The sequence below is a fragment of the Aspergillus flavus genome, chromosome 2 (genome assembly GCF_009017415.1).
Source record: "Aspergillus flavus chromosome 2, complete sequence".
NCBI lineage: Eukaryota > Fungi > Ascomycota > Eurotiomycetes > Eurotiales > Aspergillaceae > Aspergillus > Aspergillus flavus.
In genome coordinates, this window is record NC_092409.1 from 3,620,415 (window position 1) to 3,643,524 (window position 23,110).

A 23,110-nucleotide genomic window follows, 5' to 3' on the forward strand; every position below is an offset into this window, starting at 1 on the left:
GCTGTCCGAAACGGTCGCTTCACCTTGGAGAGGATTTGTTGAATCTCGATCGCAGAAAAAGCTTCCCCGATAACGCTGACTCAGCATTGTCCAGCCAATCATCGCTGGGATATTTACTGCTGTCACATGTCTAGCTTTGCTACATTTGGTAGTATATCCTCATAGGGATATCCTACTATTTGTAATACGTATTCAACTATCTACGTGAATCAAAATGACACGAGCACAATTTAGAGGCACATTGTCTCCAATATAAGCCGATGTGGTATTCAACTGCTATCAAACATGGTGACACCCGTCACCGGGTGTCACCCCGAACGAATGACTGATCCAGCAATCCATCCATTCATCGATCAACCAAGCTCACTCTCTCAGCAATGATCCAAACTTTACAGAGCCGCCTAGACGAAGATGGGGCGGACCTGACGGGCGTGTCTGCGCTGGAAAGCAAAGACCGGAGAGCTAGAAGGAGGTGGAACTCCGCTCGAGGAAGGAGTTGGCCACGAACCCGTAGGGAAAACGCCGGTGGGACGCGGAACTCCGCTGGGCCATGGGGTAGGAGTGACCGAAGGAGTGCTGGAAGGCGTTCCGGAAGGCGTACCAGAGGGCTAGAACGGTTGTTTAGCTGGGTTTTTCGCAACTTGATAGCTTGTTTACTCACCACAGGAAAGGGAAGGATAGTAACATAGCCAAGGTCTTCCTGAGCAAGGGCCGGGGAAAAGAAAAGAGCAGCAGCTCCCAAGAGAGTGAAGGCCTTCATGATGGTATGGATGTTGGTATGTAAAGGAGTGGTATAGTAGTTATTGGTTGGGTCAAATGAAAGGAATGAAAGTGTACAATATGGAAATTCCGTGCACAGCACTGGTCGAGAAAAGAAAGAATGATTGAGAAGGAAAGGCCATCAGTTGCGATTTATGAGCTTATATATCTATGGAAGGGCCAAGAACCACTTTTTTCTTACAGCCATGATAGCCCCGATCAACAGGACTATATTCTTGTTTGGGAATACGGTTGCAAAGAGTCCTTGTTGTGTTAGGGCTCGGTGGATTCAAGAGTAGACCCTTCAAGACCCTGATCAACTCGGCAAGACCGAGAGATCCTAGACTAAGGAGTCCTGGAACAGCTTACCGTTGACCTATCCAGACGTCGAAGCATAAGACACGGGAAAGACGGTGCGCTAGCTCCAGAGTACTGCCGTGCTGATGGCCTACGACCCGAGCGCATCTCTCTGGCGCCTCTTCAAGCAATAATTGTAAGTGGAGGGAAATAAGCCCTGTAATGTGCATCGGAGGGTCCAATCACTCCGCCAGGGTGACGCTAAGACGGCATTACATTAAGAAATGTATACCCGATTGAAGATCATCAGTTCCCTTGACATAATTTCATCCGTCAATGGGATCATGCTGCAGGAGGGTTGGCTGGAGGTGGGCGGGTGGGCATGCAGACTCGTAATTTCGCCAGAGAATGATGAACTGAGTGACTCCCTTCCTTCAGTTTAGGCAATGGAAATTGGCAATATCCTCGTGTTTTGTTGCACACCTCCTGCCGATCAATTACCGTGTAGTGGAGGGGAGAGAAGTTGATCTGGAGTGCGGAGTGGGTTAATGTTGCGTCGGCTGAAACGAACCAAGACGAGCTCAAGTCGACGATCACTCAACCCTATCCTCGGTACTCCAATCATAACTATCATCGGTGCCACAGAGCTCGCTTGGCGCACCGGGTCAATGTCGCAAGTTGAGCAGGGTTGCCGAGCCGGCGGTTGAATTCTCTAATGCTTCAGCGGCGAGATCGAGTCATGCCTTTATTTAGGCGAAATATCAGCCTGAAACTAGGAATCTCGGGGAGGATCGAGACTGTTCGAATCATCCACACGGCACGAGATACAGAATGATCATCGATAGGTATACTCTGTATGTCATCGCTCATATGTTCGAGGCAAGTAGGGAAATAGAATATAGTGAGTGTGCACATTGGTTGAAAACTTATATACATACACTCTAAATCGTGACAGTATGAACATGGAAAACAACCCAAGGAAAAGGTATCAATTAACATCACAACCCACATCCCAAGCCTTTCAAGGAAACATATTAAGCAATAGAAAATAAAAGATGATCAAAACACCACACACCCAAACTGCCAGTAGCGCCACATCCAGGTTATCGCCCATATCATGCAAACCAAAAGTTCAGGTGATGATGGTCGCTGCGTTGTACTAACTTAGTATAAAAGCCGATCGTGGTCTGTATCCCAAGCAAGGCGAGAGGAAAACTAGTCAAAACTTCAGCGATCACTGTCACTTGCGACACGGAGGATTTCGTTCGAATCGAGTTCACAATTCTTCCTCCGGAGGAATATCATCCGCCGGTACCATGTCGCCTCCGAGTTCCTGCTCGACTTCATCAACAACGAAACCTTCGTAGTCTTCGAGGCCCTTTTGGACATGGACTTTGAATCGAATCACATCATTCAACATGCTTTCCACGTTGGTGTGTAGTTCCTCCCGTAGCGCATTCGCTCGGAGCGTCAGTTGCTCATACTCAATATTCGTGTTCATCTCACGTTGCTCCATGAGTTGAACGCTCTCACTCATAGTAGCCCGCATCTTGGCTAGCTCTTTCTCCATCTTTTCGATTTGAGCATCGGAGGCAAGCTTCTGTGTAGTAGTAATTTCTTTAGTCCGCTCAAATTCTTCTTCTGCAGCGCGTCGTCTATGTTCCAGAGCTTCCACTTCGCTTCGCTTCTCATCCATGGCCTCCTTGATATTATCCAAAAGATTGCGCCGATCCAAATCATCATCTGCTGCGCGCTTTCGTCGCTCATTGATGTCCTTGCGCAGAGTCTGCAGACTGCTGCGGACCGTTCCCCGCAAGTCCAGACTCAGTAAATGTGCCGGGTGATAACCCGTGAATGGCTCTGCTAGCAGTCGATCGCCCTCCGGGGATATTCTGCTAGGTGCGGACCCAATCTGCGACGCGGAGAAATTGCTTTCGTTGACGTTGAGGCTGAGCTCATAGTCCTGGCCCTTCGCATTGACCGCAGAGGAAGGGATCAGGCTAGTTTGATAGCCTAATGTGTTGTAGGCCTTGACAACTTCCTCGAGGGCCTCCAGCTTTTCGCTGGCCTCTTTTTCCTTCTCCATCACTCGGCTATGCGTCTCTTCAAGTCGACCCATGGTATCATCAAGGATCTTTTGAAGACGATCGCGTTCCGTATTCATGCGATCAATATCCTGGATAGTGATGCCTTGTCGGTCGACACTGGACTGGAGTCCTGCCCGCTCATCTTCGGCCGCTTGCAGGTCTGCCTCAGTCTTCTGAAGCTCATCCTCCAGGAACTTAATGCGATTTTCGTATTTTTCAATCTTCCCCTGGACATTCTGGTTGTAGTCCTCAAACTTCCTCTTGTCATCCTCCAAAATCCTGAAATGCTTGTCTAGCTTGGCCATATCGGGAGCACTCTTCTCCATCTCTTCGATCTGATCGCGCAGTGCACGATTTTCCGCTTCCAAGGCTTGCACTTCTTGCACGTACTTCTCATTGCCCCTTTCAAACTCTTGAGCCATCATTTCGATGTGAGGGACTAGCCTCTGCCCGGCTGTCTCATCGTCTTCGTCTTCACCGCCCTGTAGCCAGTCATGATAAGCCCCTGTCAAGAACCGGAAAATGATGCGATCCCCTGAAACATCTACACCAGCTTCTGCGCAAGCCTCATCGTATTCTCCCATAATAAACCTATCCATCATCTGGGCTAGTTGCATCAACCAATGCAGCATACCAAGGAACGTAGGCCAGTTCTGACCTCCGACAGCTGCTATCTGTGACTTTGTGATACCCTTCTCATAAGGATAGCGCAATTGCTTCAAAATAGGCGGTACTTCTGCATCCATGCTTTTCTGAAAACGGTAGCCGGGATCAATGCGATGGTACAGCCACTGGAAGATGTAATTGAAATCTTTCTGGGTTGGAGACCTCAAGGTATTTTGACCCAAAGTATGCTTCATCTCTAGCTCGAAGTTGTTGTGCGTTAGATACTCTAGAAGCTCCTGGCCGATCCGAGCTTGAAAAGATCGGTCCCTCAGGGGTCGAGGGTCCCGCGGGACACCAGCCGCGTTAGGGACCTGTGTGAAGAATGACTGGTGACCCATAGCGCCTCCTACACCAGCGGATGGCCTTGAGAAGACACTACTCCTCCGCTGCAAATTCTGGGATGCAGGGTTGGAAGAAAAGGAGCCCGGCGCATAGCTTTGGCGGCCGGCGCTGGCCCCGTGGAAGATATTGCTTGAGACAGAACGCCTCACCGAGGAGAGACCCGCATCGGTTCCGAAAGCTCCTCCAGAAGATGAACGCTGGAAGTTTGGCTGTTGAGGGCGACTGGCGGAGTTCAACAGCGACATGCGTGTGTGCTGGGCAGTAGGCGGGTTCCCAAAGGCGCCGATCGAGCTGGTGCGCTTTAGGGCGGACGACGGTTGAGGGAGAGCCGAAAAGTGCGCCAGAGACTGTATTGAAATAGGTCAACATTCATTCCATGATTCTAATAGACAAATGGCGGGGTGGTGCAATGGATTACCTCTCGGGGGCGCTTGATGCTAAACAAGCCCGTATCTTGCGACATGATGGCAAGGAAGCCGCGACTGCGGCTTTGCTAACGAAAAAAAAATGAACACGAAATTAACAAAACACACAAAACAAAATTGCAGCGAAGGCCTGTAAAAGGGGCCAGAAACAATGTCACCAAGAGAATTGGGCACCAAAAAAAAGGTCAGTTGCGGTGGTTACAAAACAAAACGAAAGGATGTAAACAAGATATCCCACTTCATCCGTACATGGTAGGCGGTGTACCGCAAAGGAACAATGCTTTCGCGAATGCCGAATTATCTCCGGTCACTGGACCCCGATCACGAGATTCTGGGGAATCTCCGCCACGAGCGGTAAATGACTGGACTAGCGACGGAACTTCCGAGGTCCATTTATCCTTCGGTGCCGATAAGCTTCTCTTTCCCTTTCCCGCCTTCTCCGTCTTCTCCAACTCCTCTTTCTCATCCTCGTGAACGTGTGTCTTTTCGGAGTTTCTGTCACATCCTCCCTTTGTGTCAATCTACTAGAGAAATTGCCAAAATGGTTCGCGAGGAGCTCATCTCCTCTGCAGTAAGTCTGCGCTATCTGAGATATGCTGTTTGCGGAATCGGAGTTGACCGGTCTTCTCATCTTTAGGTTACTTGTGCGTGTTCCACGTCGACTGTTAACTCTATTTGCCTTTAGTTTCAGTGCTAACTGCTCAACAGTTCTTCAAGATCCTTCAGTAGCATCGTCGCCAGTCGAGAAAAGAGTCGCATTTCTTCAGTCTAAGAACCTCACGCAAGAGGAGATCGACATCGCCCTCGCCCGAGCAGGTGAAGGCCCGGCTGGAGCTACTGCAGTAACTGCATCGTCAGGGTACCAACCGTCTTCACAACCACCCGCCTACCGAGGACCCCCTCCACCTGCCCAAGGATATGGATATGGCTACCCTCCATATGGTCAATGGCAGCCTCCGCCTCCGGAGTAGGTTCACATCTTTCCCCGGAACGATAAGTGAGGGTGCAAGCTAATGATTTATTTTTCAGGCCCCCAAAGAGGGATTGGCGCGATTGGTTCATCATGGCTACAACAGTAGGAGGTGTAGGATATGGGCTCTACTTTGTCGCTAAGGTTAGTAACGCAGTGACCTTGATTCCTCCCATTGAAACATGGGATTAATAAGATTGTCAGCGCTATATCACACCCCTTATCGCACCTCCTACTCCGCCACAACTAGAGCAAGACAAGGAGAACATTGATGAACAATTTAATCGTGCCTTTGCTTTGATTGAGCAAGTCTCTACAGATACTGCAGCCCTGAAGGCAGCCGAAGAGTCGCGCACGGAGCGCCTGGACACCGCCCTGCGGGAGGTCGAGAATCTTGTGGCAGATCTGAAGAACGCCTCGCGTCGGAGAGACGACGAAACCCGTCGCATTAGCGATGAGGTCAAGTCGTTGAAAGATGCTATCCCTAAAGCCCTTGAAGGCGCTCGGGAAGGAAACGAGAACCGCTTGAAGGAGCTGGGAACCGAATTGAAGAGTTTGAAGGTGTTGTTGGGCAACAGGCTCGGGGGCAGCGGAGCTGCCATCTCCCCGAACACTGCAAAGCCTAGTGCCCTGCCTACTATGTCGGGCGCCTCTCGTCCTACGGAAGAGTCCCCTGCTTCTCCAGCCACCAATGGTGTCACAGCCACGGCCACCGAACAAGCTACACAGCCGTCGTCCACTGTTTCAACGCAGTCGAACCAGACCACTCCTGCCGCTAGCAGTAGCCCTCTGTCACAGTTCAGCCGATCCGCTTCCATTCCTGCCTGGCAGATGGCCGCTGCCAACCGCTCGAAGAATGCATCCCCATCTACTCCTACTTCCTCTACCGGGGATAACTCTACCAAGCCTGCCGACGAGCAAACTGCTCCGGCCAGCTAAGACCTTCGCCGCTTCTTTCATGCTCTTCATGTAGATTTCTTCATCTTTACTTTTCTACTGGGTTTTCTTCTCATACCTGTGATTGTATTCACCATGGAGATAATGATTTGGTTGTCGCATTGGACGTTATTATTCCCAGTTATGTGATCAAGAGTTTGCGAGGTCGTGCATAGTTGTATCAATACACTGGATTGAAATTGTACTGGATGCCCTGTCAGTTGCTCCTATCAAGTATTTATAGCATCCAATCTAGGTTCCGTCTCAGGAACATAACCGCGACGATTGAGTATAGGTAATGCTACAAGCCAGCAGAGTAACAATCCTACCTTCGAATATAACCAACAGATAAGCTCGTCCAATTTACCCCAAAACGGCAACGACCCGCAAAGCTTGGCATTCCTCAACTTCCGCGACGTCAGCGGCCGATATAAATCCCATCCATATATCCAACTACATCCCCTAAACACTAAATAACCCCCCAACAAAATGTCCACCCGTGAACACTCCTCCCACCGACATCCGCGCTCTCACCGAAGAAGCGATTCTCGCACTCGCTCCCGCTCCCCAGACAAACACAGACGCCATCACCACCACCGCGATCGCGATCACGATCGAAGCCATCGTCACCACCACAGAAGCCGTGACCATGACCGTCGCGAACGCCGCCCAGAACCATCGACGAAGCCAATTGTCCTCCCGTTCCAAGCACGAGAGCTCTCCAAGCGCGACCTCTCTACCTACGAACCCATGTTCGCCATGTACCTAGATATCCAGAAGGGAATCCTCCTAGAAGATCTCAGCGAAGATGAAGTCAGGGGAAGATGGAAGAGTTTCATCAACAAATGGTAAATGGCACTTTTCACTCCCCCATACATGGCTCTTTATGTCCTAGTATATGGGTCCAGAAAACTGACATTTCAGGAACCGTGGAGAACTCGCGGAAGGGTGGTACGATCCGAGTACCCTTGAGAAAGCACGCCGTAGTGCCCAGGACGAGCCCATTGTGTCTGCTTCCGGACGGAACCGCCGGTCCCCGGATTACGGTCGGGGTGAGGATGATAGGGCAGAGAGGGAGGAGGAGGATAACCTCGATGAGGACGAGGATGATTATGGGCCTGTTCTTCCGAGATATGACCAGTTGAATCGATATGAGGGTGGTCGTGCGGGACAGTCGTCTGGCCCGACTATTCCTACGATGCAGGATCTGGAGTTGCGGAAAGGTATGATTGGACTCCAGTGCTTGGTTCTGGGTGTTTCACTTTGCTAATCTAGGACCTTTGTATTGCGCAGAATCGGCGATTGAGGATGCTATTGCCGCGCGGGAAGACTCACGGAAACAGCACCGTTCTGAGGTGCGCTCGCATCGGTCCGAGTTACGACATATGGAAGATGAGGTTGCGCCGCGGGCTGAACCGGGGACTCATGAGCGGAAGATGGAGAAACGTCGAGAGGCTGCTGCTGCGAATCGAGCTTTTGCTGAGTCCCGGCGGGGTGCTTCTCCTGATGGAGCACCCGAAGACGAACTGATGGGTTCCGCGGACAATGATCTAGATGCTATCAAGAGGGCCAGGGCGACAGAGCAGCGGAAGAAGAACGAGCGGGAAATCCGTAGGGAAGAAATCCTTCGCGCACGCGCTGCGGAGCGGGAAGAAAGATTGCAGCAATATCGCCAGAAGGAGGATGAAACGATTGGGTGGCTTAAGGCGCTGGCAAAGCAGCGGTTTGGGTGATAACCTGTGCTTCTTTTTGCAGCTCAAATTTCTACTGTACAGAAGGATGTCTTTTTAAACCATATCTACTACCGTGCGCCATGGCAGTTTACCTAGAATCAAGCATATATTTAGCACACTTTATCTTAGTGGTACATTCTTACTGTAATGTTGGTGAATAGTGCCCTAAATGCAGGAATGGGAAAAGACCCTTGCATGCTGCAGTACTAGAACGAGATGCTATTGCTACTCTGTTCTCAGGGCAGGGAATGCTCTGCAGGCTCGTAGATCTGGAATGTGTCTCGAATTATTTGCGTTTCCGGGGTGCATTGGACATGTTTCTCGGATTTATACTATGAGGGCATCTACACCATTTAAACCTACACTCCTTGCCTCTGTCTTCTTTTTATACTGTTCTAAATTCAGGATCACATATACTAGTACACTTGGACAGCTAGTCTCTCCTATTCCGAAGAACTGCATCAATTTTCATCTTGAGCAACCGGCGTTCGGCTGGATCCTATATGGGAGCTATATCTGGGTATAGTAACACACTTTCTTTCTATATTTTTCATACCTTCCCATTTTTACACTCATGTCAACGCCTGTCCCTAAGAGTCTCCTAATCCAAAAGCAACATAATACTAATGCTTAGCCTTAACTGGAGAAGCAGCCAAGACTAGGCCTTCCTACCCAAATCAAGGTCGGCAACTAGCCTCAAGTGGTCAGTTCCATTCACTGGCGCCTCGCCACCGAAGAACGGCTTCACGGCAACCTCAACAGTCTCTTCAAAGAGACGGCCAACCACCTCCTCCTTGAGTTCTTCACCCGTCTGGGCAAAGTCCGGATAGGCGTTCATCTCGAGCAACCAAGCGGTGCCGTCTGAATCGACCAGGAAGTCCACCCCGAAAAGCTCGAACGCGTTAGGGAGCGTCTGGAAATGGACCATCATGCCTCGGGCAGCAGCTTCAAAAGCTTCACCACTCACAGCACAGATTTGGTCAAAGACCTTCTCCTTCCAATCGGGGCTGAGACCAGGGACGTGGGGGTCTAATTTCCAAAACCTCCGGACGGTTCCTTCGTTGGCGCTTCCACCTTCTTGGAAGCAGGTATTCGTAAGATGCCTCGCCAAATCTGTGACCTCGTCTTCATCCTCCGAAGGTGGACAATATGGCTTTGCAGCAAACAGAGCCAACATTTCCTTGAAGACGTACACTTTCAAAGAACCCACTGCGAGGACATAGGTACGGATATGAAACTTGCGATTAGATGATGATGGGAGGAGGAGAGGTGGATCGATATATGGCTGCGCAATGAAATGGCGTAGTTGGGAGGTGACCACCCCTGTTCCATTCTCGCCCTCGTCGTCATCCTCTTCTTCTGCTCGCTCCGATCCACTTTCTATATCAGATTCGTCGACTTCCCATTCCTCAAATATTTCGCGCAGTTGATCTTCGCTGCTGAAGAGTCGAATTCCTTGACCCCGATCACTCATTCCGGGTTTCAAGATCCACCACTCCTTTTCATTATCAGGCCTTTCCTCATTCTTTTGCAAACTTTCCCGTAGTTCGTAGGCTTCCAACAACGCGTCGTCGAGGAACTCCGCGTAGTCCAGCTCGAAATCGAATGCAAATTTGAAATGCTTTCCTAAAACGCTGTCTGGGTGTTTCGTCACCCAGTTGGAGATTGTGTTAGATAGGTAATGTTTGCGAATCAATGCCTTGCGGATAATGTAGGCATTTGCCAAAGATGTAGATGAATGTAGCATGACGTGTTCGAAGTCGAGTCGTTCGTATTCACGGTACTGGAAAAGAGGCGCAGAACGGGATGGAAGGTCTGATAGTGAAGAGATCGTCTTATAGCGACCCTGGCCAAGGCGACGTTGCAGGGCCTGTTGCATCAAATCCTGAACGTAGGGAACATCACTGTCCACAATGGAGTATAACGTAGGCTCATCATTATCCGGTCTACATGATATAGATCTATCAGAATGCCGGTCTTCCAAAGAACCACAGGTAACAAGTAATAAGACAATGCCGGAAAAGGGAAGAAAAGCCAGAAGTATGTCAAAAGCTTAGAAGTTTAAAGTTCCGCAACATTATGTCCTAGGCAGTCATATCTAATCTTGGCTTCACTCGCCGAGAAATTCCACTCACAGCTTGATCTCTCCTTGAATACCGGATTGGTGCATAAAGTTGGCTCTCAGAGGCGTGACACTGGCACGAATTAGCGACCAACATGACAATATACTCGGGCAAAATAGAAGACTTGATATACCTTGTCATTCCTTCCTTGACGACCCAGCCATCATTGCCTGGTGCGCTTTCCTCCACACTCCTATATACATCTGAGAAATTCGGTGCCCATTGGAAATGTTTGTGTTGAATCCGAGATCTTCTCGAGGTAATTCCATTGGCATTCGCAGATAATTCTTCCCCTGCTTTCTGATTCTGGTGTCGCACATTGTGCTCCTGTAGTTCGGGATTCGCATTCGGTACCGAGGCATCGACAGCCCGAAAACAGCTACCAGATGTCCATCGGTTATCAAGCATGTCAGTATAGAGAACCTTGCTCTGGCTCACACCAGGTTCCAACGGTACATTGACGCTGTAAAGGTCTACACCGTCCGCCCAATTCTTTGCAAGGTACTCGATCAACCGAACCGAATGACGCGATGCCTCGGCGATCACAACGGGGTCGTGGTCCCTTGAACTAAAGGCGTACGACAGTGCAATTGAGCGCTTTCCACAGACAGCTCCCTCCATCGCACCACCAATTGTCCCACTAGACAAGGCGAATAGTGCCGTTGAATTCCGGCCGTAGTTCGGGCCCGACACGACTAGGTCAACAGGGCCACGGTCCTCGAAATAGTGGTATAACCCAATCTGGACACAGCTGGCTGGGGTAGAATCGACGAGGATCCATTCATCACCATCGTCGTCTTCATCGTCAGCAGGGTCACTTCCCCGAGGCAGGTCGTGCGTCGTTCCATCGTCTTGATGCAGCGTTCCAGGACGGAAATAGGTAGGCTTCACGGCAGCGCCGATTAGGTGGGCTTTACCGATCCATGATCGTTGCTGATGTGGGAGGACTACGGAGACCACATGGCCTGCCGACTGTAGCGCAACGACAAGAGAGTGGACATAAGGAGACGACTGATTTGACGGAGGGCCGTCGTCGTTCACAACCTGGGGAGAATCTCACTATTAAGTAAATGCAACTGCAAATGCGACAAGCGGGGTAGAGTATGCGATTGAAGAGCGGATGGAATGGTTACAGAACAAACACACTCACCAGAATATGCATTGAGGGCCAGAATAAAGAAGATAAGAATCAGTGGTCTCTCAGGCTTGGTCGGAGAGGTAAGAAAGATGGTCGAACAATTGGGATTGATTTTCCCTTTTTTCCCCGCCTTGCCAACAGCCCACTTTCCGTTATCGATAACGCCATCGCTGTCACTATTTATATTTACGTAGCACTACTTTGGACACCAATTCACCTTGCAGCCTAACATGTGTCATGCAAACCAGCTAATCCGCACTAGAAATCCGTGTTCAGTGTACTAAAAGAAGTGTTACTACAGGATCTTTTGCGCCTCAAAGAGATTAAGATCAACACAATGGCTCCCGCTGATGACTGGGTATCTATACAGTGAAAAACGTCGACTTGAAAATCATTACGAAAGACATCGAAGCAGGTTAGGAATGTCCGTCACTGAACAGGCGGCTTCGCCTTCGTTGAACACCGCGAGCCTCAGCACTTTCCAACCCAGTCCCCGCACCAACTTCTTCGGATGGTAATGAACCTCGGTCTCTTGGCGAACCATCAGACTCGTCGTCATCTGCCTCATATTCATCTTCTCTTTTGATCCTCCGCTTCCCTTCTGGATTAGTTGAAGAAGTAGAGGGCGCTTCCATGAGAGACGATGTTTCCTCAGAAGGTTCCTCCTTGATCGGCGTTTCGTCGCCCGCTTCTTCCTTTACCTCCGGTTCACGCGTACCCGTGCTTGATAAAGAAGCTATAATCACCCAGGATATGCTTGCCGATGTCATACAGATACTCCAGAACAAGGAGCTAAAGATAAAGAACGACGTGATCTTCCAGTTGTACATCATCCATCTGCTGTACCGTCAGTCACAATAGCCACCCCTCGAAAGCAACTCGTTGAATCCCTGGGAGCCATACCTCAATCCAGTAAATCTAGCTCTGAATTCCACCGTTGCTTTGTATATTTGCATCTCCTCTTTACTGTGTATTTCCAGCCGCAAACTTTCAGGCAAATTGCGCCGTCCGCGGGCAAATTCAACCCGTTCCATCATTGGTACCACCAGCTTCTCTGCTTCCCGTGACCAGCCAAACACATAGAACGGCATAAGCGAGAGCTTGCTGGCTGTGTCCACCAGAGGCGAGGCGTATGTTAGCATAGCAGGACGGCGCACTCGTGAGATAGGATACGTAGAGCTATTCGTGCCCTGACGGGCAGACGTCGAAGGATGGGAAAGGAGGGTCAGATCGAGCATGAAATTCCCAGCGGCAAGGTTTGACGGAGTACGAGGCAACTCAATTTCCACGTTTATGTCGTATGGCTGAAGGGATACCAAGTCGGAGCCGAGGGAGGCGGTTCCCCAAGGATGTCCATCACTACTAGCAAGTACGATCAGCAAACAGGTATCTAAGGCCAAAGGATACATATTGTTTCCGGAAATTCGCCGATCAAGCCTTTACTGACCCGAATTGTAGATGTACCACGCGTCCAACGCCGACTTGGGGAACGAATCTGTAGTAGAAAATCCCATAGGCAAGGGCGGACCCAAACAGCATGAATAGGCCAGCGCCAACAAATAGCAAGGTTCCCAAATATGCCTTCTGGGCTTGTTTCGAGAAGAACGGACGGCTGTACTTGACCAGCGCGTTCTGCGCGTTATGGTAGAGCTGTTAGGGCACCAATTCGATCATCTCCTATGTGGTGTTGGCTCTTACCGTCGTCCTAGTTAAAACTGTAGGCTTATGACCTGAATCTTCCTCGGATGTATACTCGGATTCCATGATGCGATGAAGTGGGGAATGAAGCGAGGTTAATTGAAGCAAATTTTGTGACAGTTGTGTCGGAATACTGAACTATTTTGCCAGGCTCGCGTCGACGTCACAGGGTCTCTCTCTTCCGCGGGAACATGTGAACCTTCCTTCTAAGGTATCCATTTATACTACATATGTACACTACCTACTACGAGAGTGATTCTATTCTTCGGCATCAATTACAATGGATTTGAACACTCATTATTCCATGTCGACCGGATCAAACTCCCAAATGCCATTGAAAATGCAAAAACAAAACCTCATTATACCCCCGTATTTTTATACTTATCGTTACAGGCCACCAGAACCGGAGTGACGCAAATGTCCAACAGAAGTACAAGGGAGAAAGGAATTGGTAGAAAAATAGGGTAAAAAAAAGGGGGAAACATGTAGATAAAGGAAAAGAGAAAAGAAAAATGATAAAAGGTTTCATGTAGCTTTGAACCATGCTAACATGTCCTCCTAGTGGTATGCATATCCCTCCCAGAAACCCAACCGAGAAATGATAACAAGGTAAAGCAGTACAGACGGGTTACTAAAAAAAAGATAATAGAGAAAAAGAACCCTTCAAAACATACATCCCAGCAGAGCTCCGTAATATGGATGCTACATGTCATGAGCGGCATCGGCAATCACCATGAAAACATTCATGTCAGAAATAAGTAAGACATCGTGGCAAGGTCAAGTTCTTCGTATTAATAGAGAATATAGCAAAGGTGCTGAATATTCTTCGTCAATGCCTAGGCCAACGCTCTAGGGCTTTGCTGTTGAATGTGCTGCAGGAGTGCATCGAATAAACGTCCGATCTGATGACATATCTAGTTAGTTGCTTGTTCAATCCAGCGAACGTGGGGTAAAGTAACTCACCTCAGGCGCCGCCTGGATAAAGGGAAGACGGAAAAAGGTGTAGCTTCGATTCTGAAGCAGTTCCTGCAGAGTTATAATCAATCCCCAAGGATGAGGACGATGAACAATAAGTCGCTCAAGTAGCACCCGAATAATCTGCTGGCGAATGTCGGACTCATCCTGTTCCGAGTAGTCGGAACCGAACAAACGGAGAATCGCGAAACTGAAGAAGTAGGTGTGACTGTTAGGATACCGAAGCTGGTTCGCCATCGCGCTCAGAAGGTAATAGCGCGCCTCAGGCCGCAAGGCTTTCGCTAATCTCTCAAGAAGGGCTGAATGAGGGGAATTGTCAAATGCTGCACGAGTGTTGCCCTTAGGTGCATTGGCAGAGACAGCGCTCTGCCCGATGTAGAGCACTAATGCGTTCAGAAGCACGACGTTGACGTTGATTGGCGTGTAGAAGAGACCGGTCTCTTTGGTAGTCGGGTTGTACACGGCTTCGCAAATCTGCTGCAAAGCCGCTTCCGACGCATTTCCGCCCTGAAGCGACGAGTCAACCACACTCTTGATGTTGGCCTGCTGGAGTGGCGCTGCCGTGTCACCAGCGATCTTTGGCGCTTCCCGCATCTCCTCCAGCCGTTCCACCTTCAGACCCTCTCTAAACGGATCTGGGAGTTTGTGGAAGGATGACGGATAGGCGCTCAGGACAAGGTTTCGAAGCTGAGCGCAGTGTGCGGGGATAACATTGCAGAACTGGAAATGGTTTTCCGCCACAAACTCGGGGAAGTCATGATGCAGGATCAATAGGATGCGAAGCACGCCCTTATACATGTCTTTGATAACATAGGAGATATTTGCAGGCTTGAGTTGCTCGCCGATATAGGCAAGAAGAGCTTGCATGATCTCACAGTAAGGGCCCCAGCCTGTACGCTCTGGCATGTTCAACATACCTGACATGAAGAACCTGTGCGAGACCAACGCTAGCCACCCGTAAACAAATGCGGGGCAGTACTTGGGTTGGAGTGACAAGAATATGTTAGCCAAGGCGAACATCATCTCTTGATGTTGTTCGCTCTGTTGAAGGCCGTTCAAGGAATATTCGCAAAGGATACTTGAGAAGAGCCTGAAGAAGACGCGCTGGTTGAAAGCTTCCCCCCTCATAACATGATGGTGGTTGAGGACGAGCACCAGCAATGACAGGATCGAATTGAAGTAGACTGACTTGCTAGTCTTAGTAGCTCCTGGCGTCTCACCCTGGAATTTCACAAGAAGTACAACCAGTTTTGCGAGGGCATCGATATAGAGGTAGGCCTCATCAAGGCTGCCATTAGGATTTTGAGACTCATGCTCAAACATTGCAACGGAAATATCGATGCTAAGACGGAAGAATAAGGCGGAATCTTCTTGGTTGTCCATGACTTGTCTCTCATGGATATCTTTGAGGAAAGAATAATAGGTGCGATCAATGGCGCCTGGAGCCTTGTAAATTCCGATCCATTCGCTGAAGATGTATTCCATTTGATCACGCTTCGATCTCGCCTTATCGCTGAGTAGAGGGTTAACAACTTCGGGAATCCCAGACTCGCGCAATTTGTTGATAATGTCACTGGCAGTTGAAAGACCGGAGTCTTCTGCAAGCCACTGGCTCATAGCTTCAAGACTGCCTGAGAAGTCAGACCTCAAGGCGGAAGGCTCTTCGCTGAAAAGAACACGGTCCATCAAATTGGCAAGGACATCTAGAGCACTAGTATTCTTCTGAAGAATAAGCCTTGTCAATATCATATCGACGCGACGAATATCCAAAAGTCCAGCATCAATGAGAGCGACTGTAACTGGGACATTGAACATGTGCTCATCATCAACTTCCGATAGGACCGCCCAGGTGTATCGTGCTACTAGAGACGACATATCACACAACTTGGCAAGAAGATGTACGAGTACTTCAATCTCTAATGTGCCTTGAGTTTGCGAGAATAGACTTGTGCAGATCTTGAGCGACGTCAACCGCGCCAGTTCCTCACCGTTGGGAGATGCGAGAATAGCCCGCAAGGCTTGGTTGTACTCTTGTAGGACGCCGCTGTCTCTTCCGAGGTCTCTAACACGTTCCTCAGACGCATTTCTTGCAGCTTGTTGAAGATCGGAAACGATGCTCTCAACCTTCTCGCGTGGACTCTGTGCTTCAAGGAAACCATTGAGCTGCGACTGTGCACTTACGAGCCCAGACTGCTGCAATCTGGCATCCTGTTGCGCCTGTGGTGTCCTGTGAGGAACAGCAGGCTGCTCTGCAGGTGTGGAAAGGTTCGGTATGGCGGTATAAGGATCCTGTAGAACATCTTGAATGCGGGCAGAGTCTGTCGAAACATTGGGGATATGAGCTGTTCCAGGGCCCCGAGACTGGCGGGCGAACTCTTCATAGATAGCCAGCTGCTCTTTGTTGAGTCCACCAGGTGCCTGCCGATAAGGCTCGGGAATGAAAAGCCCCCAGCGATTCATAGATGGATCAATGAATGGTTCATTAGGCCGGGCCGCACGATGACGGCGACGGGCTTCCAACTGCGGCTCAATGACCTTTTCGATTTCTGGAAGCGACTTTTCTTCTGCTGCCTTCTCCACAATGCCGCAGGCGGCATCCAAGTTATCATTAACACACATTAGTATAAGCCCCTCAGGCATAGGCTGGTCCGAATACTCCTGCTGGATCATACGGATATAGTTGGTCATGCTGACCTTCAGAGGCTCTTTGCAAGTGACAAGGGCCAGGCTACCAGCAAGTTGCCTAACCATTATGCCAGCCGCATGTCGGACCTTCTCCTCGTCGGGCTCCATAGCGAAATCCTTTGACACCAATTGAACTGTCGATATGGAGGCAATTGTTACTGACCGTTCTACCACAGGCGTAATAATCTCTGCAATAGCACGTTCCACAGAACTGTGTACAATTTGCCGAAGGACGTTGGGGTCAACCATGCTGCTTGCGGACGACGGCAGGACAAGGATCTTATCTAAGCTTGGCAGTGTCGACATAATAGCGGCGGGTGATAGCCTTTCGTGACGAATGCCTTGGTTGATGCTGCTAAGTGCCATGTCTTCAAACGCTTCGAGACCTTCAGGAATGTTGGCTGTCGACAACGCATCCTCAATGTGCGCTGAACGGTCCCGAATGATGACGGACGGCTCAATTGCTTTGTGATCAAGATCAAGGTCCTTGCATAGAACCTCGATTTCAAACTTGAGATTCAGCTTCAATTCTGCAAAGTGATAAAGCTCCATCAAAAGTGCCAGGATATCCATGAGCCAAGGGTTTGGCGGATTGAAGACTGTAGACTTGGTAGCCTGGACCAACACCTTGCAAGTGAATGGAATCACGATCGTCAGGCGTTGGCTGTCATAACCTTCCAAGAGAAGCCCCTTAAAGTAAACATTTTTGTGTTTGATTGGCTTATCCTTTGCGATAGTCAAGGATCCGAGCCATAACCCAAGGTTCTTCAAGTGTCCACGGTCGGTGGAATTATTCAAAGTGGCCTCGGAATTCAGCAGCTTAGAAACGCTGACGTATGTTTCTCGCAGAACTTCCGCCCAAAGCACCCTATCATTAATGCGATCAAGGAGATCAAGATACAACTGCTGGAAATTAGGCTGCAGTTTGGCCCGTTCTTCTACCAAATACGAAGCAAACCATTGGTGGTGTTGATCCCGAAGAACATCGGTGAGATCTTGTAGCTTCTCCTCGATATTCTGCTCCGAGACGTTGTTCAGTACAAATAGAATCTTGTCCTGAACATCCTCGTCGGGGTCGTTGTAGACTTCAGGTCGGAGAGGGGGATCAACATGTACAGAAATGAATTTGCGACTTGTCCCATCAGCGGCAGTAGTCTCATCCACAACATTACCATTAGTTATAGATCCAGCGGAAGCATTATCGAGTCTGCCAGTATCGGAGTCGCGGGCCTGGCTTCCTTGTTCGCGAAGCACCTCTTCGGCTTTTTGAAAGATTGGAGAGCCTTGCAAAGTCGGAATCTGCAATAACAGATGACAGAAGCCAGCCCATTCTGGAAGGCGGTTGATCAACTGCTCGATAGCTTCAACTCCAAATTTGTACATCGGGTCGTGCATGTCATGTTCGCGAACAGCTTCCAAAATCATGCCCAAACCGACCTTCAAGGTGATACCATCAACAAGTCGGAAGTTAATGATACCACCAAACATGACAGCTGTCTTTGTGAGAGCTTCCAGTGGATACTCATGGTAGCAATGATACTCGTCGATGAGTCCGTGGACCATACAAGCGAACAAATCTTGCTCAGCGGGTTCGCGCGAGGACTTATATCGTCTCATCAACTCGAGAATTTCTCTCAGGGACAGCTCTTCATGATACATCTTGCCGAACAACTCCTGCATTTGCTTGTCAACGGTCTCAGGCAAAGAGTTCCCGTTTTCACCGTTGGCATCGATAATATCATCAAAACCTTCTCCGTAGTTGATCAACCTAGGATACGTCTGGATACAGATCCGTTGCACCGGTGTGAGGTTCTCACGATCACCGACGTATTCCTCCAAGACTGACAGCAAGGTATAGACGGTCTTCACAGAAAGGCTGACCATTTGAGGCGCGGGTTGCTCTTTCCTTTGGACATGAAGCTCATCCTCCGCTTTGATTCTCAGAAACTTGGATAATAAGCTGCCCATATCCATGGGACCCTTTTGAGCAGCATTGCGCACCCATTGTTCCAGATCGAAAGGTCCCTTACGGTGAGCGTAACAAGCAAGATCCATAGCGAGGCCATTTGTGTATCCTAGTAGGAAATCCAGCCAATTGTATTCGACAGCATGCTCGTATATGGCAGCAGTAGAAGTCGGATCTTGTGTGAACGTAGTGAAAAGTTGCTCCGCCACCCATTGCTTATCTTGACGCCACGCTCCATGCAGGGCTAACTGGTATCCTTCCTCTTGCTTTAGTATAAAAACGACTAGTGTCCGGAGGACGAAGCTTTGCTGAACGGTCGTCCACGGCTGTGGAAGGGTCAGCGCCGAGCATAGGAACACAGGGAGGTCATATTGAACGATGGCTTTGATGAGCAGTTGGCTCTCGGCGACCGCCCAGGAGGCCTGAGAGAACAAGGAGAGGTCGAACAAAGCTCTCATGGCATCCAAAGACCGTAGGGGTGATTTTGCTGCACGTTCTCCTTGTAAACGAACAAGCTCGGGGCCATCCGCAAAAAAGTCTGGAGGGAAAGTAGCGCGAAGGTTGGGGATCTGCGACACATCTGTTCGAGAGACAAGGAAAGCTGTGAGAAAGGACAGCTGAGTGTCACGATGTTCCCAATCACCGCCCCAAAGTTTCTGAACATCCAAGGTTGGGTCTTCGGAAGCAGCTGCTAAGAGAGCCGAATATAGCTTGGCGAATTGTTTTGCATCTAGCCTCAAGCCCTCCCGATCAAAATTTCGGAAAATCAGAGGCCAGCTTATTTGTTTTTCACCGTAATGTGACTTGACAGCTGCAAGGAATGTTTCCAGGGAAAATTCCTGCCAATATTGAGACAGAACCAAGAATAACAGTGCACTAGCAAGATGTTCCTCATTCCAGCATTCGGAGCCAGCTGAATTGATGGCTTCAGTCACAGCGTCTGGGTTTGAAGTTGCTTTCGGCCCCTTTGAGTGCAGTTGACGGACTAGGGTATATCTCGGGTTGATGAAATTGAACATTTGCAGGGCAGATGCAATCTCAAAAGGCATCTCCACGCCCAGTCTCGTATAGCGTAGATTGGCCGCATATACGAGCTTAGCCTTCACTTCGTCTGTGAAATTGCGCGGTGGGTACAGGATGAAGCGCTCAATCGTCATTCCGATACAAGCATTCTTATAGTCCTTGGTTATCTCCGACGGGGTGGCGAGGCTTTGGAGGAATGGAGGTATCGAGTTGGAGAGGATTGCATCAGCTAAAAGCGGGAATGGTGAGACACCGATTACTACTAGAAGCATCAAAAGCGACAGACTTACCCTTTGCGCGCAAGTCCGACTTGTTAGCCATCTTGAAAGCCAGCGCAAGTGAAACCTTCAAGATAGGATCAAGCTTGAAATGATCCAGAAAAGTCGAAAGGTCGAAATCTCGGAAAATATCGCCCTCGGAAGTATCTACCGTCTCCGCGATTTTCTGGGCCTGTTCGATGTCTTGAGATACCTTTTGCATCTCTTGTACCAGGAGAGGATAGTTCCCGGCATTTTCCACAGACTTATTCACACCGGGAAAGATCTGAGGGGCGTTGCCTGTGAGAAGGCGCCTGAAATATTTGGAAAAGACCTCCATGCCGTTGGACTCAACAAGCTAGAGATAACAATACATTAGTGATGGTTCGCGTTGCAAGGATTCCGGTTACAGATGGAATTGGCTTACTTTGTGAATCTGAGCAGCTTTCGTGTCCCACTTCTCTCGACCTTCTTTCTCCGTAATTGAATCTAGGAGAAGAAACACTTGAGCGATAGATATTTTTGTTAGCGAAGACTGACTTGCGTGAGCTGCAGCTGCCGAGCCCGATTTGTCAGAAGGAAACCCTGTAGGTGAGTTTACCGTTGTCCCAGATGACAACGGAGAGAAGGTGGCGCCTCTGGAAGATCCCGTCCCACCTCCGCCTCCCCCGGAGCCTCCACCACCCGCGATAGAGCCCGCTGTGGAAGCCAGATGTGACCCAGACGACGGGGTATGGGCTCTGAACTTAGGAGACGAGAGAGATTGTCCGGGCTGCTGATGTTGTTGCGAGCCAGATTGGAAGGAGGTGAAGGGTGACGGCGTGGAGGCAGGTGAGGGCGCGTTCCGGCTGCCTGGAAAGCCTCGTGCGGAACTCAGAACCGCAGAGAAGGAGGAGGTCAAAGGAGATGAAGTTGAACCGCCCGGACCAGGACTACTGGACTGAGGTGGCCCTCGGGAAGAGGCTGAGGGGAAAGATGACGATGCGAGATTGTTGGTCGCAAGCGGAGTCAGTCCACGGCGAACGCTGGACTGGGACACGGATGGACCCCAGGCAGATTGCTGTGACCTTCCAGGTCTGATCGTGGAAGACTTATCGGTGCCAGAAGCAATCGACGATTGGGAGGAAGGAGGAGGGGGAGGGAAGGTCATCTAGGAGACGCGATCATTTGATCTGAAGGCGACGACAAATTTTTATTCGTGACGACAATCGACGGAAGCTTGCAACCTAATTATGACGCTGTAATTTATTTGATTGCAATAAGGGTAAATCTTGCGGTGGCAGAGCCAAAATAGGATGACAATGAGGATGAATGTTGCTTCGTGGCACAGGTTGGAAGTTCCGAGTTAATGACGGACAGAGAAAGAGAGGTTGAGTGGACGGCAGGTGGAGATGATGCCTGAGGCTGCCAGCACTAGCTCGGATTGGTGCTTAGTTTCTACGGGCTCAGGCTACAGGGGCCCTGTCTCTTTAGTACTAGGGCTACGGAACATAAACAATGCTGCCCAAGAGAACTACCTGACGGAGCAACATAGACTCCCATTCAAGTTTCGTATGTGGTGGGTGACTGAGAATTTTTTTTTATACCTAACAGTACTCTACTCAGTACAAAGAGCCTACGGTTCCACATTTTTGCTGTCAAACGTTGCTGGCCTTCGTGATTCTATTGCGTGCACGTGAGCCTATGTTTCCAGATTATATAATACCTTAGTCACCATACAATGGCTGCGACTGCACCTGGCATGGGTTGGCATGGGCAGGCACTGCAGTGACAGCGAATTACTGGAAGGGGCATAGCGTTCCCGTCCAGAATTAGGGCGAGCAGCCGCTTGGCATTAAGGTGCATGCTCTATACAACCATCCATATATAACGCTGCTTAGATTGAGACCATTCTTTCACGACTTTTCCCTTGTTCTCCTCACTCTCCTCTCAACTGTCCGTCTGTCAAATTATTGAGGTACTCTGGACATTAATCCATCATTAAAAGTATTTTCGCTTTGCCCCCCTCTTTTTATCAAGAGGGGACCAGCATATATTTATCTGCATGTACTATCGGGAGGAACCAGATATCTTATGGAATGTCGAAGATATGTAGACGCTAGCGATTACAGTATGCAGGAGACCTAAAGTAGATGTGGATTATGACCCTTTGTATGGCCGAGGAGACATGTTCACTTCCAAGGCGGCCATAGGCCTACACAATAACCCCGTAAATCTCAAGGTTAAAGTGTCGACAACCCAACAATGAGCATCTGGGAGCCCGATAGTATTGTTATTTTTTTTTTTTAAAAAAACTATACTCGAAATGACACCCCTAAGGCTGTCAAGCTTCCGGAATATTGTTGTAGACAGATAGGTTGTTTATCTATATCAGTTGCTGAGAGCTTGGGAGAGCCAGTCCTAGCTTTACTTTTAGTATACCTATTTTTTTAAACCAGATACAACACCAGAGTACCGGGCTGGTCCATTTTTCTGTGCTGGGACTATTTATTATCGTGCCTCGAGGCGGTCTAAATTCACCACCTACTTAACCTAGAGCCAGGCACAAAAGAATTCTTTATAAACCAACTTAATCTAGGGGTTTCTATATCTACTGGAGGTACTCTCTTATTTCCCTTCCCTTCCCTCCCCTGTAGAAAGCTCCCCAGTCTCTACCAGATATTGCCCAGTCCAGTGAAGACAGGCTACGGGATGTAGAAGAAGAGCTTCAGAAGTCTCTAGCTAAAGAGGTCGCCTTACATCATTATCTTGTGTAGTGTTTCTATGCTAGAAGCTAATAGGACGGCACGTTTTCAACTCTGGCATTGCATCTCATTCTAATTGACGCTGGGACTATCAAGACTTTGAAGACGTACTGGATCGACTTGCATTCCTGGACATTAGAAGTAACGGAGCCCTTCCAACCTTGCCTTTTTAGGATATGAAGTCGGTCGACTCTAACTGACTGGACTTTCCATGCTGGGTCATCCAAGTGGTGGGAAGCATATTTTATTAGACAGATAGGAAAAATGGCGAGTACAAAGAGGTAGT

At 49.2% G+C, this 23,110-nt stretch overlaps 7 protein-coding genes across 7 annotated transcripts; 2 read left to right on the top strand and 5 right to left on the bottom strand.

The window, feature by feature from the left end:
• Window positions 1-401: 401 nt before the first annotated feature.
• F9C07_2642 (uncharacterized protein) lies at window positions 402-760 on the bottom strand (the record flags this gene model as incomplete). Its single annotated transcript, XM_041289860.1, has 2 exons — window positions 402-608; window positions 662-760. The coding sequence occupies 2 exons, from the start codon at window positions 758-760 to the stop codon at window positions 402-404; spliced, it is 306 nt and encodes a 101-aa protein (XP_041142983.1).
• Window positions 761-881: 121 nt separating this feature from the next.
• Window positions 882-4,773, bottom strand: F9C07_2277691 (centromere-associated protein). Its single transcript, XM_041289861.2, has 2 exons — window positions 4,570-4,773; window positions 882-4,498 (listed from the first exon to the last, which is right to left on the bottom strand). The coding sequence occupies exons 1-2, from the start codon at window positions 4,612-4,614 to the stop codon at window positions 2,333-2,335; spliced, it is 2,211 nt and encodes a 736-aa protein (XP_041142984.1). The 5' UTR covers window positions 4,615-4,773; the 3' UTR covers window positions 882-2,332.
• A 291-nt stretch (window positions 4,774-5,064) lies between these two features.
• F9C07_2640 (putative peroxisomal membrane anchor protein) lies at window positions 5,065-6,690 on the top strand. Its single transcript, XM_041284788.2, has 5 exons — window positions 5,065-5,147; window positions 5,214-5,220; window positions 5,285-5,543; window positions 5,606-5,690; window positions 5,751-6,690. Exons 1-5 carry the CDS (start codon window positions 5,118-5,120, stop codon window positions 6,483-6,485), a joined length of 1,116 nt encoding a protein of 371 aa, XP_041142985.1. The 5' UTR covers window positions 5,065-5,117; the 3' UTR covers window positions 6,486-6,690.
• A 281-nt stretch (window positions 6,691-6,971) lies between these two features.
• Window positions 6,972-8,215, top strand: F9C07_2639 (uncharacterized protein; the record flags this gene model as incomplete). The annotated part of the gene is made up of 3 exons (XM_041289851.1): window positions 6,972-7,330; window positions 7,407-7,705; window positions 7,776-8,215. 3 exons carry the CDS (start codon window positions 6,972-6,974, stop codon window positions 8,213-8,215), a joined length of 1,098 nt encoding a protein of 365 aa, XP_041142986.1.
• Window positions 8,216-8,342: 127 nt separating this feature from the next.
• Window positions 8,343-12,836, bottom strand: F9C07_2129852 (tubulin-tyrosine ligase family protein). The gene is made up of 4 exons (XM_041289862.2): window positions 11,489-12,836; window positions 10,472-11,382; window positions 10,351-10,410; window positions 8,343-10,161 (listed from the first exon to the last, which is right to left on the bottom strand). The coding sequence occupies exons 1-4, from the start codon at window positions 11,498-11,500 to the stop codon at window positions 8,874-8,876; spliced, it is 2,271 nt and encodes a 756-aa protein (XP_041142987.1). The 5' UTR covers window positions 11,501-12,836; the 3' UTR covers window positions 8,343-8,873.
• Window positions 8,343-21,502, bottom strand: F9C07_2277695 (putative Ccr4-Not transcription complex subunit). Its single transcript, XM_041289864.2, has 7 exons — window positions 20,508-21,502; window positions 20,114-20,438; window positions 14,138-20,052; window positions 12,924-14,076; window positions 12,380-12,835; window positions 11,489-12,313; window positions 8,343-11,382 (listed from the first exon to the last, which is right to left on the bottom strand). Exons 1-4 carry the CDS (start codon window positions 21,228-21,230, stop codon window positions 14,011-14,013), a joined length of 7,029 nt encoding a protein of 2,342 aa, XP_041142989.1. The 5' UTR covers window positions 21,231-21,502; the 3' UTR covers window positions 8,343-11,382; window positions 11,489-12,313; window positions 12,380-12,835; window positions 12,924-14,010.
• Window positions 11,201-13,240, bottom strand: F9C07_2252789 (adipose-regulatory protein; the record flags this gene model as incomplete). The annotated part of the gene is made up of 4 exons (XM_071510089.1): window positions 11,201-12,313; window positions 12,380-12,838; window positions 12,924-13,126; window positions 13,175-13,240. 4 exons carry the CDS (start codon window positions 13,238-13,240, stop codon window positions 11,893-11,895), a joined length of 1,149 nt encoding a protein of 382 aa, XP_071363863.1. The 3' UTR covers window positions 11,201-11,892.
• Window positions 21,503-23,110: the final 1,608 nt, after the last annotated feature.

Coding starts and splice junctions, on each gene's coding strand:
- F9C07_2277691 (XM_041289861.2), bottom strand. CDS start 4,614: ATGTCGCAAGATACGGGCTTGTTTAGCATCAAGCGCCCCCGAGAG. Junction 4,499..4,569: donor GCATCAAGCGCCCCCGAGAG/GTAATCCATTGC, acceptor ATTTCAATACAG/TCTCTGGCGCACTTTTCGGC.
- F9C07_2640 (XM_041284788.2), top strand. CDS start 5,118: ATGGTTCGCGAGGAGCTCATCTCCTCTGCA. Junction 5,544..5,605: donor TGGCAGCCTCCGCCTCCGGA/GTAGGTTCACAT, acceptor TTTATTTTTCAG/GCCCCCAAAGAGGGATTGGC. Junction 5,691..5,750: donor GGCTCTACTTTGTCGCTAAG/GTTAGTAACGCA, acceptor TAAGATTGTCAG/CGCTATATCACACCCCTTAT.
- F9C07_2129852 (XM_041289862.2), bottom strand. Junction 10,411..10,471: donor GTCAAGGAAGGAATGACAAG/GTATATCAAGTC, acceptor AATTCGTGCCAG/TGTCACGCCTCTGAGAGCCA. Junction 10,162..10,350: donor ATTCAAGGAGAGATCAAGCT/GTGAGTGGAATT, acceptor TATATCATGTAG/ACCGGATAATGATGAGCCTA.
- F9C07_2277695 (XM_041289864.2), bottom strand. CDS start 21,230: ATGACCTTCCCTCCCCCTCCTCCTTCCTCCCAATCGTCGATTGCTTCT. Junction 20,439..20,507: donor AAGCTGCTCAGATTCACAAA/GTAAGCCAATTC, acceptor TGTTATCTCTAG/CTTGTTGAGTCCAACGGCAT. Junction 14,077..14,137: donor TTATCCAGGCGGCGCCTGAG/GTGAGTTACTTT, acceptor ATATGTCATCAG/ATCGGACGTTTATTCGATGC.